The 16,964-nt window shown below is 37.5% G+C and overlaps 1 protein-coding gene across 6 annotated transcripts in view; it reads left to right on the forward strand.

Moving 5' to 3' along the window:
• ANKRD12 (ankyrin repeat domain 12) overlaps positions 1-16,964 on the forward strand; it is a 196,752-nt gene that overhangs the window by 109,452 nt on the left and 70,336 nt on the right. For all 6 annotated transcript variants that reach the window (XM_023740044.1, XM_023740045.1, XM_023740046.1 and 3 more), the window contains 2 exons: positions 1,502-1,702; positions 7,044-7,186. In XM_023740044.1, the coding sequence (XP_023595812.1) occupies positions 1,502-1,702; positions 7,044-7,186 (344 nt within the window). The remainder of the gene's footprint in view (positions 1-1,501; positions 1,703-7,043; positions 7,187-16,964) is intronic.

Below are 16,964 nucleotides of genomic sequence, written 5' to 3' on the forward strand. Positions count from 1 at the left end.
AATTCTTTGCATTTCTAAGTAACAGTTTTCACCAAGACATGAGAATGTCTAATATTTTACACTAATAAAAGTATTGTAAGACTTCCTCCTTTTCAGCTAGAATATATTGTTTTGCTTACTCTCACACCTTTCCACCCACAACCGGGGAAAGACTCTGGCCAAAATAAAGATATTTTACAGTGTTAAAGCTTTAAAAGTTTCTGTAAAATGTTGACTTTGGTCAGATTTACTAGTTGGATGGGTAGACTTTTATTTTTTAAAACTATGTTTTGGTACTGTTTACCTCTGTCCTTCTTAGAATAAATAAAACAAGGCAAAAAGTAAGTGTTCCTGCATCTTCAGTGCCCTTTTCTTACATATACTTACAGGATCCCTGGGTGGCACAAACTGTTAAGTGCCCAAGTACTAACCAGAAGGTTGTCAGTGCAGGCTCACCATATACGCCTTGAAAGAAAGGCCTAGTGGTCTACTTTCGAAAGATCACTGCCATGAAAACCCCACTACTCGGAAACCCCTGGGGTCTCTGTGAGTCAAAATTGACTTGATGTCATCTGGTTCAGTTTTATGTATACTTTCAAGAAACATTCTAGGCATACACAAGCATAAAAATATCTGTCTTTTGTTGTAGTTTATTTTAAAACATAAATGGGATCATATTATAATCCTCTTCTGTGGTTAGCTCTTTTCGTTTGAGGGTGGATCCTTGTCAGCTTTCTTTATTAACGTGTATAGAACTAGAGTGAAAACCTTTTGAAATATCAAGCTGTTTGCCAGCATATAGATATACTTGGAGTTTACAGTTGTTTTATTTATTAACACAATTGTCCTTTTTTTTTTTAACCATATCATCATTTTGGATAATACTACTTTTTATCTTTTGTGTGTGAATATTATTTTGGTTATGGTTAGCAAAATTTTGTATGAATTAATTTATTTTATATTAGCCCAATTTTTATAGGTCTTTTTTTAAACTGCTGTTATTTCTTTTAGATCTTGGGCTTATGTACGTGTATTCATTTCATACTAAAATCATCCATGATCATAATTTGCACCTAATATCAGACTGGAACTCCTATACTTTGAGTCAGAAGTGTGAACTCTGGCCTTCAGATTTATTTCATCTAGTTCTTAGAATGATAGCTTAACATGCCTATGAAAAATACATTGTTTTACAGATCAACAGATTTTTGATGGAGCAGACTCTTTTTAGGGTGCATATGTGATACTTTGTCATCATTTTAAGCCAATTTTATGAATTCAAAGAGTAAAACATTTTTCTAAATTGGATCATGTGACATTTGATAACCCTAAAGGAAGATCTTATTCCATATATTTGGGTCAAATTATTACTGTATCACCCAAATCAAGTTTTGAATTATTAGATTGAAAAGGTATTGCCACTTCTTTTCCAGGAAATTAGCACCAAACTAATTAAAACCTTTAAATAGCTATACGAAATACTTAGCCTGGAAACTTTTGTCAACTTTTTTCTTTCTTACAGATTCTACACCAAATCATCCGTCACAAACAACACCAACCCAAAAGAAAACTCCCAGTTCCTCATCTCGACAAAAAGATAAAGTTAATAAAAGAAACGAACGTGGTGAAACTCCTTTACACATGGCAGCTATTCGAGGAGATGTGAAACAAGTCAAAGAATTAATAAGTTTAGGGGCAAATGTGAATGTGAAAGATTTTGCAGGTAAGACTAGTAATTCAAGACTAATATTCAGTAACTAAAATTTAAATTATCTAAATAGATTCTGGTTACAATTTACTTCCACATTCCTTTATTCCTCTTGTTGAAAAGAGTTTTCAAAGTGTACTTCATTCGTTGCAAAACTATTTTGAATTGTGTACATAAAATCCTTATATCTTCCAATTCCATGTGAATAATTATTCAATTTTGTTTTAAATATAAAACATATTTTTGTTGCTTATTATCTTATAATTCTTACCCAAGTTAGTTTCTATTATAGGTGAGTTGGAGTTAAATAATGTTTTCAAAGTAGTTAATTCATTCATGATTCTTTGAAGAACATTTATTAACTTGAGCATGAGGACTTATAGAGTCCTGATGGCACAGTGGTTAAGAGCTTGGCTGCTAACCGAAAGGTCAGTAGTTCGAATCCACTAGCCATTCCTTGGAAACCCTATGGGGCATTTCTATTCTGTCATATAGGGTCGCTATGAGTCGGAATTGACTTGATAGCAATGGGTTTTATGAGGACTTATAAATGGCTGGTGGTGTTATTGTTATTTTCATCACTCAAATAATGTATCAGTACTTTCTTACTGTAAAGAATTCAAACAGTAAAAGTGTGCAGAGAACAATATAGACATTCTCCTTAATTTTACATACCATACTACCCCTACCCTCTAGTTTCTTTTACTTTCACAGAGCTGCTGTTAAAAATAAATGTTATCTTTTCTCTTTGTGTTCGTTATTATGTATATAAAATGAACATTTATATATAAACTTGTTTCTCGTTTTTAAACATAAATGAGATCATGTCATTTATACCTGTCACTCTGTAGTTCTGCAGCGTGCTCTTTTTTTAACTTAACGTCTTACTAGGCAAAAGCATTCGACTGTGTAGGTCATAACAAATTATGGACAGCATTGTGAAGAATGGGAATTCCAGAACACTTAATTGTGCTCATGAGGAACCTGTACGTAGACCAACAGGCAGTCGTTTGAACAGAACAAGGGGATACTGCATGATTTAAAATCAGGAAAGGTGTGCGTCAGGGTTGTATCCTTTCACCGCACTTGTTCAATCCATATGCTGAGCACGTAGTCGGAGAAGCTGGACTATATGAAGAAGAATGCAACATCAGGATTGGAGGAAGACTCATTAACAACCTGCGTTATGCAGATGACACAACCTTGCTTGCTGAAAGTAAGGAGGACCTGAAGCACTTACTGATGAAGATTAAAGACTACAGCCTTCAGTATGGATTACATCTCAAAGTAAACAAAAATCCTCACAACTGGACCAATAAGCAACATCATAATAAATGGATAAAATATTGAAGTTGTCAAAGATTCCATTTTACTTGGATCCACAATCAACGCTCATGGAAGCAGCAGTTAAGAAATCAGATGACGTATTGCATTGGGCAGAACTACTGCAGAAGGCCTCTTAAAGTGTTGAAAAGCAAAGATGTCACTTTGAGGACTAAGGTGCACCTCACCCAAGCCATGGTGTTTTCAATCACCTCATATACATGCAAAAGCTGGACAGTGAATAAGGAAGACTGAAGAATTGATGCCTTTGAATTATGGTGTTGGTGAAAAATATTGGAATATACCATGGAGTGCCAGAAGAACAAACAAGTCTGTGTGGGAAGAAGTACAGCCAGAATGCTTCCTAGAAGCGAGGACGACAGGACTTCATCTCATGTGTTTCATGTTATCAGGAGGGACCAGTCCCTGGAAAAGGACATCATGCTTGGTAAAGTAGAGGGTCAACGAAGGAGAGGAAGACCCTCAACGAGATAGATTGACCCAGTGACTGGAATGTTGGACTCAAGTATGGCAGTAATTGTGAGGATGGCACAAGACCAGGCAGTGTTTTGTTGTGGTTGTACATAGGATCACTGTGAGTCAGAACTGACTTGATGGCACCTAACAACACCGTCTTACAGATATTTCTGTCCATACATATTGTTAGGTCTGTGTCATTGATTTTAACAGCTGCGTACCCATTGCTGTCGAGTCTTTAGCAACCTTACAGAACAAACTAGAACGGCACCATAGGGTTTCCAAGGAGCTGCTGGTGGATTCAAACTGCCAACCTTTTGGTTAGCAGCCGCGCTTTTAACCATTGCGCCACCAGGACTCTATCAGCTGCATCATATGGTATAAATTTCCATAGACAATACTGTAGTGAACACCCTGGTATAAATATCTTTGTGTATGGTAATGGAGAAGGAGCCCTGGTGGCTCAGTGGTTAAGAGCTCGGCTGCTAACTGAAAAGTTGACAGTTCAAACCCACTAGCTGCTCTATGGGAGAAAGATGTGGCAGTCTGCTTCCATAAAGATTTACAGTCTTAGAAACCGTATGGGGCATTTCTCCTCTGTCCTGTTGGGTCGCTATGAGTCAGAATTGACTTGACAGCAGTGGGTTTGGTTTTTTCGGTTATAGTAATGTAAGTATTTCAGTGGAAGGGAAATTACTAAATCAAAGAGATGTATATTTAAAGTTTTTTAAAATACAGCTAAATTGTCCTCCAAAAAAAGCTTTTGTCAGTTTACACTACCATCCAGAGTATATGAAAGAGCGATTTTCCACATCTTCACTAAAACTGGATATTTATCAGTTTTAATTATTAACAGCCTAACAATTGAAAAAAAATGATCTTATTTTGGATTTCCATAATCAGTGTGTTGGTGAACATTTTTTTGTTTTTATTATAAATTTATATTTATTATGTGAATTGCCTTATCCAGTCCCTTTTTCATTTTTTCTGTTGGTTTGATAGTATTACGTATTTTTATGCAAACATGCATAAAACACGCATATGTTTGTTTAAAAATAGGGTAGCAAGCTTCCGAAAATACCTCTAGGCAGGAGGGTGCAGTTAGCAAACAAACGTAGAAGGAGCATGTTATTTGCATAAACATATGGTATTAATATGTAAGAGCTCTTTATATTTTAATTCTCTGTTGTCTTAGTTTGTTAGTGCTGCTGTAACAGAAATACCACAAGTGTGTAGTTTTAATAAACAAAAATTTATTTTCTCACTGTTTAGGAGGCTAGAAGTCCAAACGCAGGGCACCAGCTCTAGGGAAAGACTCTCTGTCCACTCTAGGGGACAATGCTTGTCTCTTTCAGCTTTTCTTCTTGTTTCCTTGGTGATCTCCACATGGCATTGGTCTTTCCCCGTTTGTGCTTGCTTGCTTGTTTCTGTGCCCAAAGGGCTCCTTTTATATCTTAAAAGTGATTGGCTTAAGACACAGCCTACACTGATACAGCCTTATTAACATAACAGAAACCCCTGTTCCTAGATGGGATAACGTCCACAGGTATTGTTGTTGTGTGCTTTGCATTGGATTCCAACTCATAGAGAACCCTATAGGGCAGAATAGAACTGCCCCAAAGGATTTCCTAGGTTGTAGTCTTAATGGGAGCAGATCGCCAGTTTTCTCCAAGGAGCAGCTAGTGGGTTCAGACCTTTTGGTTAGCAGCTGAGGGCTTAACCATGGTGCCACCAGGGCTCCTGTCCACATGTTTAGGGGTTAGGATTTACAACACAGATTTTTAAGGGACACATTTCAGTCCGTAACATCTATGAAACATGCTGTAAAGTTTTTCACTGTCTGTGGTTTATGTATGAACTTTTTTTTACAGTTTTATTTACTGTAGGAAAGTTTTTATTTTTTTATGTAGTCAAATCCATTAACTTTTTATTGATGGTTTCTTGGTTTGGTATCTTATTTAAGCAGCCCTTGTCTTATGAGTCGGAATCTGCTCAGCGGCAACGGGTTTGGTGTTTTGGGGTTTTTTTCTCTGCTTCTGGATTGTAAAACTCTTCTCCTATATTGTCTTCTACTAATTTCTGAATTTTGTTTTGTTTTTACATGTAGCTCTTATAATATACCTGAAATTTGCCTCTGTTTTTGGTGTCAGTAGGAAAAAGGACTGTATTCAGGACCTACTGTAAAGAATGAGGCCTCAAATTCACAGCATCTATTCTAGAGGAAAGCTTGATATTATATATCAGAAACCTCAAAAATGACCCTTCCCTTGGATCTGGCAATTCCACTTACAAGGATTTATCTTAAATATTTAATCATGGATGTGCACAAGAATGCTCATTGCAGCATTGTTTCTAATATCTAAAAATTAGAAATAGTTTAAGTGCTCAATAATAGGAAATAAGGAAATAAAACCCGTTGCCATCAAGTCAATTCCAACTCATAGTGACCCTATAGAACAGAGTAGAACTGCCCCGTAGGGTTTCCAAGGAGCAGCTGGTAGATTTGAACTGCTAACTTTTGGTTAGCAGCTGAATGCTTAACCACCGCACCACCAAGGCTCCACACTAGGCGATAGTTTAAATAAATTAGGGAGATTCATTGAGTGCAAATACTTGATTGTAGAAAAATATAATCATATGGGGAATTATTTACGCTATAGCAAGTAGAAGAAGCAGGTAAAAAAAAATCCACCCGAGTTTTATTTTAAGAATATAAAATTACTATATCTGGATGGTGAGATTATGGAAAGTGTGTTTTCTTCTTATTACAGGTAGTCCATGGGTTAGGAGCATCCAGCTTATGGACAACTTAACAACTTGCCCTTTAATGTTTATAAATTTGCCCTCACTTTGAAATTATTGAGCCAACCTCTACTAGCAGCAAATTCTTCATCACGGTCACCTTCACTTGCTGCACATAAAGCTTTTAAATGGTTGAAAAGACTTCGAGCCTTTCTTTCCACTAAGGTTGAGTCAGAGCCATATGCACCTGTTCTGACTTAAACCTACAAATTCTTAAAGACACACTCAGGATCTCATTCATAACCCGGTGACTGCCTGTAGTATTTTTTGTTTTCAGATTGTTCTTTAGTGAACGTGTAATTTTTCTATAAGAAAAGTAATTAAAACAGTAAATTTAGTTAAAATAAGTATTAAGTCCAGAAAAGATTGTGTCAACTAAACAAATGAAAGCCCTTAAGACATGAGGGTTTTTGTTTACTGAAAGACTGATTGATCAAGCTTGTTGATATTTGACTCCTTTTTATATTATTTTTCCATAGTTCAAATGATTACTATAGGTTATATTTATTGGTAAGTTTAAATACTTAATACTTAGTGCCAGTGGAAATAATATTGTCTTGATTGAACGTTCTATAAAATTGCTGTTGTTCTTAGCTCTTCGATTTCAATAGTTTCTTCTTCACTCCTTTTTCCTTTCGTACCATGTGCCTTTAGCATTGATTTGCTACGTATGAGTATGCATGTATGCATATGAAAAGCATAGATCTTGAATTAGTGCAAGTGAACCATATTTAAGTTAATATTCTCACTCTAGGTTGGACACCACTGCACGAAGCTTGCAATGTTGGATATTATGATGTTGCTAAGATACTTATAGCAGCTGGAGCAGACGTTAACACACAAGGATTGGACGATGATACTCCACTCCATGATTCTGCTAGTAGTGGGCACAGAGATGTAAGTATGATACAAAAATCAGTAACATATATTTAATTTTCATTTGTCTCTAAATTTTTTCTAATTTCACTTTTGATTTCTTCTTTGACTCATACTTTGACCCATTTGCTGTTTAATTTCCACATATTTGTGAAATTTCCAGTTTACCTTCTGTTACTGATTTCTAGTTTCATTCCATTGTGATTGGAGAAGATGCTTTGTGTGATCTCAGTCTTTTTAAATCTGTGAGACTATTGTGACCTAGCGTATGATCTGTCCTGGAGAATTAGCCATGTGTACTGAAGAAGAGTGTATATTTTGCTCTTGTTTTGTGAAGTGTTCATATATGTTAAGTCTAGTTCGTTTATGTTGTAGTTCGGTGCCATTGAATCAGTTCCAACTCATAGCGACCCTGTGTACAATAGAACAAAACACTTCCAGGTCCTGCCCCATCCTCACAGTCATCGCTATGCTTGAGCCCATTGTTGCAAGCACTGTGTCAGTTCATCTCATTGAAGGTCTTCCTCTTTTTTGCTGATCCTTTAGTTTATTTACCAAGCGTGTCCTTCTCCAGAAATGATTCCTCCTGATAACATGTCTGCAGTACATGAGACAAACTCTCCATCCTCACATCTAAGGAGTGTTCTGGCAATACTTCTCCAAGATGATTTGTTCGTTCTTCTGACAGTCCATGGTATATTCAGTTATTCTTCATTAACACCATAACTTAAATGCATCAGTTCTTCTTTCAGTCTTCCTTATTCATTGTCAAGCTGTGGCATGCATATGAGGCATTTGAAAATACCATGGCTTGGGTCAGGTACACCTTCGTCCTCACAGTGACATCTTTGCTTTTTAACACTTTAAAGAAGTTTTACACTCTAAGTTGGTTTACAGTGTTGTTAATATCCTGTATTTCCTTACTGATCTTGTCTAGATGTTCTTCCCATTATTGAAAGTATTATATTGAAGTGTCTCCAGCTATGATTTTAGAACTGTCTGCTACTCCCTTCGGTTCTGTCAGTGCTTGCTTCATACATTTTGAGGTTCTGATTTTTTATACATGTATATATGTATAAAATCATAATATCTTCTTTATGAATTGACCGTTTATCTCTTGTAACAGATTTTTTTACTTAAAAGTTACTTTGTCTGATTTTCACATAGCTAACCTGGCTCTCTTTTGCCTTTTTTCTATCCTTCCACTTTCAACTTACTTGTGTCATTGGCTCTAAGGTGTATTTCTTATAGATAGCATATAGATGGATCATATTTTTTTATCCATTCTGCCAGTCTCTGCCTTTTGACTGAAGGATTTTTTGAGCATATTTGATACTGTTACATTAAAGTCTTTTAGTTTGTCAATTATCTGGGCTTCCATAGGGACAGTTTCTATCATATTATTTTGTTCTTTTGAATGGGCCATCCTTTTCTGTTTATTTGTATGCCTTGAGTTTTTTTTGGTGGTGGTGTTGAAACCAGAACATTTGACTATTAATGTGTTAGCCCTAAAACTCAAATTCTTCCCCTTTCCCTGGGTTTGGATTTAAAAAAAAAATTTTTTTTAATTTATTTTTTTATTCGTGAAGCTGCAGTAGTCCATCTGCTCAGCAACTTCCTCTAACTATTTTTGCAACTTCTGCCCTCCTGAATGTGTGTGGACACCTAGGACTCTGTTCCCCAGCCCATGCTCGAATGAGATTTCCTTGTACTTCAGTAGAAAAAAACAGATACACACCACTCCAAGTGTTTACAACTGGGCTCTGCACTGCTGCCCTTCTTCAACACTTGAGCTTGCTTTCAGTACACTTAGGGATCAACCCAAGTTGAAAGCATAGGGTCTTAGGTATTTTCTGCACCTGCATTTTGCCCTAAGCGTATATGTATAGCGCTTTTGAAAGCACTGATTTCTGAAAGAAACTCTCACTCTGGTATCTCTTTGAGCCTTTAAGCATTAATTGTGTTCTCCAGTCATACTGTTTAGTTCCAGGCAGGTAAGGGCAGTCACAGCCTTCAGGTGCTGCTCACCACTCTAGGTTGCTCCATGTGAGCTCTGAGGCAGGCCAGCGCGAGGGGGAGCACTCTGCTTCATTTCTTCAGGGAACTCCCAGACAGTCGGAACAGACATATACCATAATCTGCTAGCAAGTCTGCTCTGCTCATTTCAGAGCCAGAGATCTGGTCCCCTCTCTGGAGAGTGTAGTCCATAGTCCACCACCAGGCCAGAGGGGTGCGGGCAGTAAATATTGAAGGTTTTCTTACTGGTTTACGGTCACCTTTTTCTTGATTCAGCATTCAGTTGGTTGCAGCTACCCACTGACTGGTTTTCAGAGTTCTTACAGAGTAGAGTCTACCAATTTCTGGTTGTTTTCCTTGGTGATTGCGGGCAGCAGGTGACGGGAATGTGAAACTGCTCGTCCCATGTGTGGTTTTCTGTTATTGACTCCTGGAATCAATTGTCATAGAAGAAGTGCTCAATAAATTTTGTGTGGGTGCATGTGTAGGTAGATGGATAGATGGATGAATGGATAACTGCGTATATGCAGAATGCCAAAGGTTTAATTATAAAACCTGACAACGTATAGGGTACATTTACCTTTCCTCTGAACTTATCAGAAAACGATTTATTTTCTGGCTGTGGTATTTTACATACTGTAATCTTTGCTTTTTTTTTTTAAAGCATTATTGATGATCTATCAAAGATGAATGGTTCTCTTTTAAATGTAATATACAAAGACCTCCTCGTCGCTGAATGTAATTTTAAAGAATTATGCCTTGTGACTAACCGATTTCTATGAGTACAAGTTTCTAAATATGCACATTCCTGCAGAATATTTCCAGAAGCTGACCTTTGAGCCCATGTACTTACAGAGACTCAAACACTATTTCCAGTCTCCTTCCAGAGGGAGACTGGCATGCTATTTTCACAAGAGAGAAGACCTTTGCTTTTCCTCCTACCAACACGCGTAGGATAGTCGGAGTCACAGTTCCTTTTTCTTTTACTTGTGCCTAAGGAGGAGGAGGGAAATGATAGCCCCCAAAACTCTCATCTGTATATATCCATACCATATATTCTGAGTCTTAACAAAAAATTGGATTTCTTTCACTCAGTAATAGTCATGAAAATGTCAGCTGTCCATAAAACATTTCAAAGGTGGAAGAAACAGAAAAATAGCAGTTCTGTAGCCAGATCTAGAATGAGATTTAGAATGAGAGCATTAACAAAGCTTACACGTTTCAGGATGCTTTCAGCTTACCTTTGTAATCAGGAATGGTTACACCTCTCCCAAGCAATGAATTTGCTTTTATCTTGTCAGTTCTGAGAAATAGTAACTGATTTTTTTTGTTGTCTTAGTGTTGGCTCCTAGAAAGCTAAGACCCTAATCTTTGGCCCTAATCTTTTGCTCTCTGTTTTGGCAAGCATACAGTACTTCATGATATACGTTTTTATACTAGCTTTATTCCTAGTTCTGTTTTATATGTTGGTGGTGGTGGTTGCCATCGAGTCAGTTTTGACTCATGGCGACCCCACATGTGCAGAGTTAGGACTGCTGCATATGGAGCAGCGTGATGGGTTCAAGCTGGCAACCTTTCAGTATGTAGCCAAGTGCTTAACTATTGTGCCACCAGGACTTCTTCTATTTTATATACCTAACTTTATTTTCTTATGTCTTTATGTCTCATAATTTTTACCTACTTTTTTTGTGTGTGTGCTTTAGGTGAAAGTTTACAGTGCAAATTAGTTTCTCATTCAAAAATATGTACACAAATTGTTTGGTGACATTGGTTGCAATGCCTGCAGTGTGTCAGCACTCTCCCCTTTTCCTTTGGGTGGGTGTTGCCCATTTGGTCTTGAGTACTTGATTGAACTAAGAAATATGTTCCTCACAGGTGTTACTGTTTGCTCTGTAAGCCTGTCTAATCTGGCTGAAAAGTGGGCTATGGGAGTGGCTTCAGTTCTGAGTTAGCAGAGTGTCTGGGGGCAATAGTCTCAAGGGTTTCTCTAGTCTCTGTTAGACCAGTAAGTCTGGTCTTTTTTTTGTGAATTTGAATTTTGTTCTATATTTTGCTCCCTCTCTGTCTGGGACCCTCTATTGTGATCCCTGTCAGGCAGTTGGTGGTAGCTGGGCACCATCTAGTTCTTCTGGGCTCAGGCTGGTGGAGGCTGTTATTCATGTGGTCCTTTAGTCCTCTGGGCTGATATTTGCCTTGTGTCTTTGGTTTTCTTCATTCTCCTTTGCTCCGGACAGGATGTGACCAGTAGGAATATATTAGATGGCTGCTCGCAAGCTTTTAAGACCCCCTGATGCTACTCAGCAAAGTAGGATGTCCTGCTACATATTAAGTTGCCTTAAATCCTTTTCAGAATAGTTATCATTCTGTGAAGATGGTCTGTAAAATGTTGATTATTTAGGTTAGGATTTTTCTAACATGTTTGAAGGAACAACTGTACCTGACTCATCATAGGGATGTAATAAGTTTTTGTTGATTACTTCCCAATAGGAGTAGAAAGCTTTTCAGCAGTATCTATCAAGAAGCTTTATTCTTTTTTCTCATTCTAGGGCCCTAGTCTAAGGAAGTAAGCCTAAATATAGAAGCATTTCACCTCCAACTCATAAAGATGTTCACTACAGTATTATTTATAATGACTGCAAATTGTTGACGTCAGTTTCCTTCCCAAACCCCTAAAATGACAGTAAGGGGAGGTTTTAAAGGACATAGACCCACAAAGACAAAGTACAGAAGAAAGAGGAAAACTAGTATTTTGGAAGATGAAAATCAGAGGACTCAGTGGTTACTGACCTAGGATAGGACCTGGCCACCTCTTTTTGTGTAGGGCTAGTCAGTCAGTCTTTTAGGCTTGGCAGGCCACGTGTGGTCTCGGTTGTATATTCTTTTGTTTTTGTTGCCCTCCTCCTCCTCCATCTTTTAGAAATATAAAAACCCATTCTTAGCTGGAAGGCCAGATTTGGCCTGTAGCCTATAATTTGCCAGCCCCTGACTTAGAAGATCCAAGAATATTGTAACCAAAGTCAAGAAGCTGTTCAGTTTATAACACAGCATTCCGGAAAAAACTAAAGCTCAGAAATTGATGGCACCAGCTACTTCTGGAAGTGCCTGTTGAGATAAGACTGAAAACAAGAGGATTGGATCAAAGTCTTTCTGACCCTCATATCTTTTCCCTAAGCCCTAACTTCCCTGCACAGCTAAATGACTGCCCCTTCCCATCCTGGTAGATGACTGGGGTGTTATTCCCTGGCAAGGGTAAACCAGAGACTCTGGACTGAGGTACAACAGTAGTTGAGAGTAAGGAATTGTGTAAGTTAATTAAACAAAAGAGACTGAACATTAAGCCTCCTTACCCTATTCAGCAGCTAGAATGCCATCAGTTAGATTTATATTTCCAGGCATGAGGTTGAAAAATGTTACGTCAGGGAATTGGACCGGCCAGGAGAGCATTAGCCCAATGAAAATGGCCCAGTCAGATCACATTAGCATCTAAGTCTGTCTGTCAACAAGTCCTTCCAGTACCCACAAAACTTTCAGTAAGCTTTTTAGTGCCTCACTCTTAAGTTCGAACATAGAGACAAGGATCACCTGACGTTTGAAAAAAGTCTCTAACTGGGAAGGAAGGCACTAAAACAAAACAACTAGGAAAATAGTAACTTGGAGAGAACAACAGTGCCAGGAGGAACTTCCTAAAAAACCATCACCCTCCCCAAAGGAATAAGCGAATTAGTGTAGTTGTGACAGAAGAACTGGGTACATTAAAAAGGCATCAACAAATTTAAAGGAAGAGAATCTTGAAAGTTAATAATATGATGGCAGAAATGAAAAATGGAGTACAAGTGTTAATAAAGTTGAGGAAATTTCCCAAAAACTAGGAGACAAAAAGACAAAAGAGAGTCACAAAATTAGAGAAGAGATAAGATCAGTCCAGGCAATTAAAAGACAGAACAGTGAAAACATAGAACATTATCAAATACATAATACAAAAAACTTTCCCTGTACTGAAGGAAATTGGGTTTCAGATTAAAAGGACAATTGAATGCTCAGCACATTGGATGTAAAAAGTCTGACATCAAGTACATTATCCTGGAATTTCAGAACAGTGGGGGACACGGAATGTCCTCAAGCTTCCAGAAAGAAAAGGCACATCACATATAATGGCAAAAATCAGAATGGTATCAGGACTTTCCAATAACACTAGAAGCTAGAAGATAATGGAGTGATGCCTTCAAAATCTGAGGGAAATTAGTTCTTACCTAGAATTCTGTATCCAGATAAGCTATTAATCAAGTGAGGATAAACTAAAAGTATTTTCTGATATGCAGAAATCTCAGACCATTTACTCATTCTCAGGAATCTCCAACAAAATGAGGGAGTAAACCAGGCAAGAAGGTAAAATAGAATCTAAAGGATCCAGCACAGAATTGAGGGGAAGTGTATTTCTGGAGTGGTAGGGGTAAAGGGAAATGCCAAGATGACAGCTGGACAGCAGGTCTAGATGGACTACAGAGCAACCAGTCCATTTTAGAGGCAATCAGAAGGTGTGGAGAAAGAGGTCTCTAAGAAGAGAAAATTGATAGTATATTGAGTTGATCTATTATTATAGCAAAATGGGGGCGGGGTGAACCAAGTGTGAGCATGGAGAAAAGTAAGCAAATGAAAAAATCAAGATAATAATTAACTCCATGGGTGGGGACGGTTTGGAAGCTGTGCAAGAGTGGAAATTTGATCATAGTGTGCTACCTTGGCTCAACGTTTATATTAATACAATAATGTAAGCAATGTATATTGATCCTACCTAAAATACAGTATAACTGTATTGGGAAAGTAGAAGAAAGGAACTTTTGTGTTGGATGGGTTGGTGGGAGAATTGGTGAAAGAGATCTGACTCTGTGTCCTCCATTGTGAGAAAAAATAGACAAAACCTAAAAGCTGAAAAATACAGAAGAGCAAGCTTAAACATGTTATTTAGGTGTATGGAGATAAGTATTAGGGACACTTGTTCTTTAAACATGATCTTTTTGAATCATAAGCATGTATAATTCGGTAAAAATTAAAATTAAAGAAAAAGACAAATAAAATATATAAAATATTAACAGTTGGAATCATGAGTAATTCGTTTTCTTTATATATTCTTACATTTCCAAATTTATACGATGATAATTTTTTTCTTTCATCATCTAGAATAAAACTTTATTATTTAATTCACTGTGAATCTTCATTATTCTTAAATACTTTAATTTGTTAGAAATTCTTCATTTATAGCATCTTGTTTAGAATTGTTTCGTTACTAGTGAATGCAGTTAATATTTGTTTCATATTATTAATGTAAATATTCTTTAAGCAGATATGTTTTCTAAGTATAGAAGACACCATATTCATGGATTGGGAATACAGAGGTGAATAAAGATCCTACGTGAAGCTTAGAGTACTTGTAGTGTAAAATAAATGGGGGAAAATGTTAATAAATTGTAGTATAGGGTTACATCTGCTGTGATAGAAGTAAGGACATGATACAGTTTGAGCTCAAAGACAGAAGTGGTCAGTTCAACCTGGAAAAGTGGCATCTTCAGAGGAGGTGGTTCTTGACCTAGGTCTTCAAAACTGAGTGTGTGCTTATCAAGCTGGATATCTTTGGAAAGAGTATTCCAACTGAGGAGAATATCATGAATGAGCAAAAGTATGAAAACATAAATTAGCATGGTATGGTACAGTAACTACAAATAACTGGAACATGTAGGGTTTGATAAGAGATGCAGCTGGGAAATGAGGCAGCAGCTGGTTTGTGGAATTACTGTAAAACTATCTAAGAAGTTTTAATTTCATCCTTAACTTTATAGAATGGCCTTGTCCACATTAAAGAGTTTTAAGAAGTGCTAAACAAAAAACCAAACCTGTTGCCATTGAGTTGATTCCGACTCATAGTGACCTTATAGGACAGAGCAGAACTGCCCCATAGAGTTGCCAAGGAGCACCTGGTGGATTTGAACTGCCGACCTTTTGGTTAGCAGCCATATCTCTTAACCACTGTGCCACCAAGGTTTCTTTAAGAAGTACTCCACAATGATAACTGTGCTTTGAATATCTATTGACTAAGTTAACAGAGCTTTTAAACAACGTTGTATTAAATTACAGCAACACTTGCATACATTTGGAGGATAATAGTACATAACGGACAAATCATTCGAGTTTCAGATTAGTTGGCATCATGGCCCCATTCCCCAGAAGTCCTCAGCACACAAATTGGGAATCATTTAATAGGCATTAGAGATACTGAAGGGTTTAAACCTAAACAGGGGAAAACATAATCAGATTTGGGTTTTAAAGCTACTGTAGCAGTAGCGTGGAGGTAAAAGAATCGTTTAGGAAATATTGCAGTATTTCCTATTGAGATATAAGGATATATTGAGATATGTGATGAAGGCAAGAATGCACTGATGTCAGTAGGAATAGACAAAAGATCAAAACAAGAAGAGAACTTAAGGAGGCAGAATTGATAGCACTAGGTCACCTATTTGATGTAGACTATGAGGGAAAAGAAGAGTCAGTGATAACTCCCAAGTTTTCTGCTACAGAGACTGGGTAGATTTTGGTGCTAGCGAGTGAGAAAGGAAATAGAGAAAAGCTTAGGGTACAAATTTAGTGAATTCAGTTTGGGACCTGTTGATTTTAGGTTTTTGTATATTATATTAAAATATGAATATATTCAGTTGGATGTATGCTGTGAGCATTTGAAGCTTAAGAAAAAAATAGGTTGGGGGAGACAGAATGAAAATGAATGAATTGCATAATTGTCATCACACTCAAACTGTCAGAGTGAATGAGATCTCCAGGGAGATGATGTTGACTAGGATATGAGAAAGTGGATCAAAGACAAAGCCTTAGGGAAAAATCATTGGCTTAGATCTTTGCAGACCTTAAAAGAGCCATTTCATAGGACTGACAGTAGCATAATTGCGGGTGGAAGAGGGATGGGCCAATAAAAGAGAAGAGGCTGCAAGGTTAGACATCTCTTTAGGAGTTTGACTGTGAAGGAAAGATGAGATTTATTTAGCTAGAGGAGGGGGATATAGATTTGAACAGAGTTTCTTCTTTTCTTCATTGCTTTTTTTTTTCTTTTTTTTTTTAAAGGTGAAAGAGACGTGAACTAGAAAATTGATTTCTAGAGAGAGGCTAATCAAAAAAGAAGTTAAAAGTACAGAAAGGAGGAGGATAAGAAAAACAAAAGAAATGACATGGCAGCTAACTGGGCAGATCCTGGTTGTGTGGAGCCTGAAACTGATACATTTTGATGGGACAGGAGAGGGTTCCCCCCCACCCACCCCTTTTTTTTTTATTGTTGTAGTTTAAATGAAGTTTACATTTCTAGTTAGTCTCCCATACAAAAATTTATACATACATTGTTATGTGACTCTAATTGCTCTCCCCATACTGTGACAGCACATTCCTCCTTTCCACCCCTGATTCCCCATGTCCATTCAGCCAGCTCCTAACCCTTTCTGACTTTCCATCTCACCTCCGGACAGAAGCTGCCTGTTTAGTCTCTTGTATCTACTCGAGCTAAGAGGCACACTCCTCACAAGTATCACTTTATGTCCCAGAGTCCAGTCCAATCCCTGTCTGAAGAGTTGGCCTCAGAGATTGTTTTAGTTCTGGGCTGATAGAGAATCCAGGGGCCATGCTTTCCAGGGTTCCTCCAGTCTCAGTCAGACCATTGAGTCTGGTCTTCTTACTAGAATTTGAGTTCTGCACCCCACCTTTCTCCGGCTCCATCCGGGACTCTCTGTTG

This window comes from Trichechus manatus, unplaced genomic scaffold (assembly GCF_000243295.1).
Source record: "Trichechus manatus latirostris isolate Lorelei unplaced genomic scaffold, TriManLat1.0 scaffold00146, whole genome shotgun sequence".
NCBI lineage: Eukaryota > Metazoa > Chordata > Mammalia > Sirenia > Trichechidae > Trichechus > Trichechus manatus.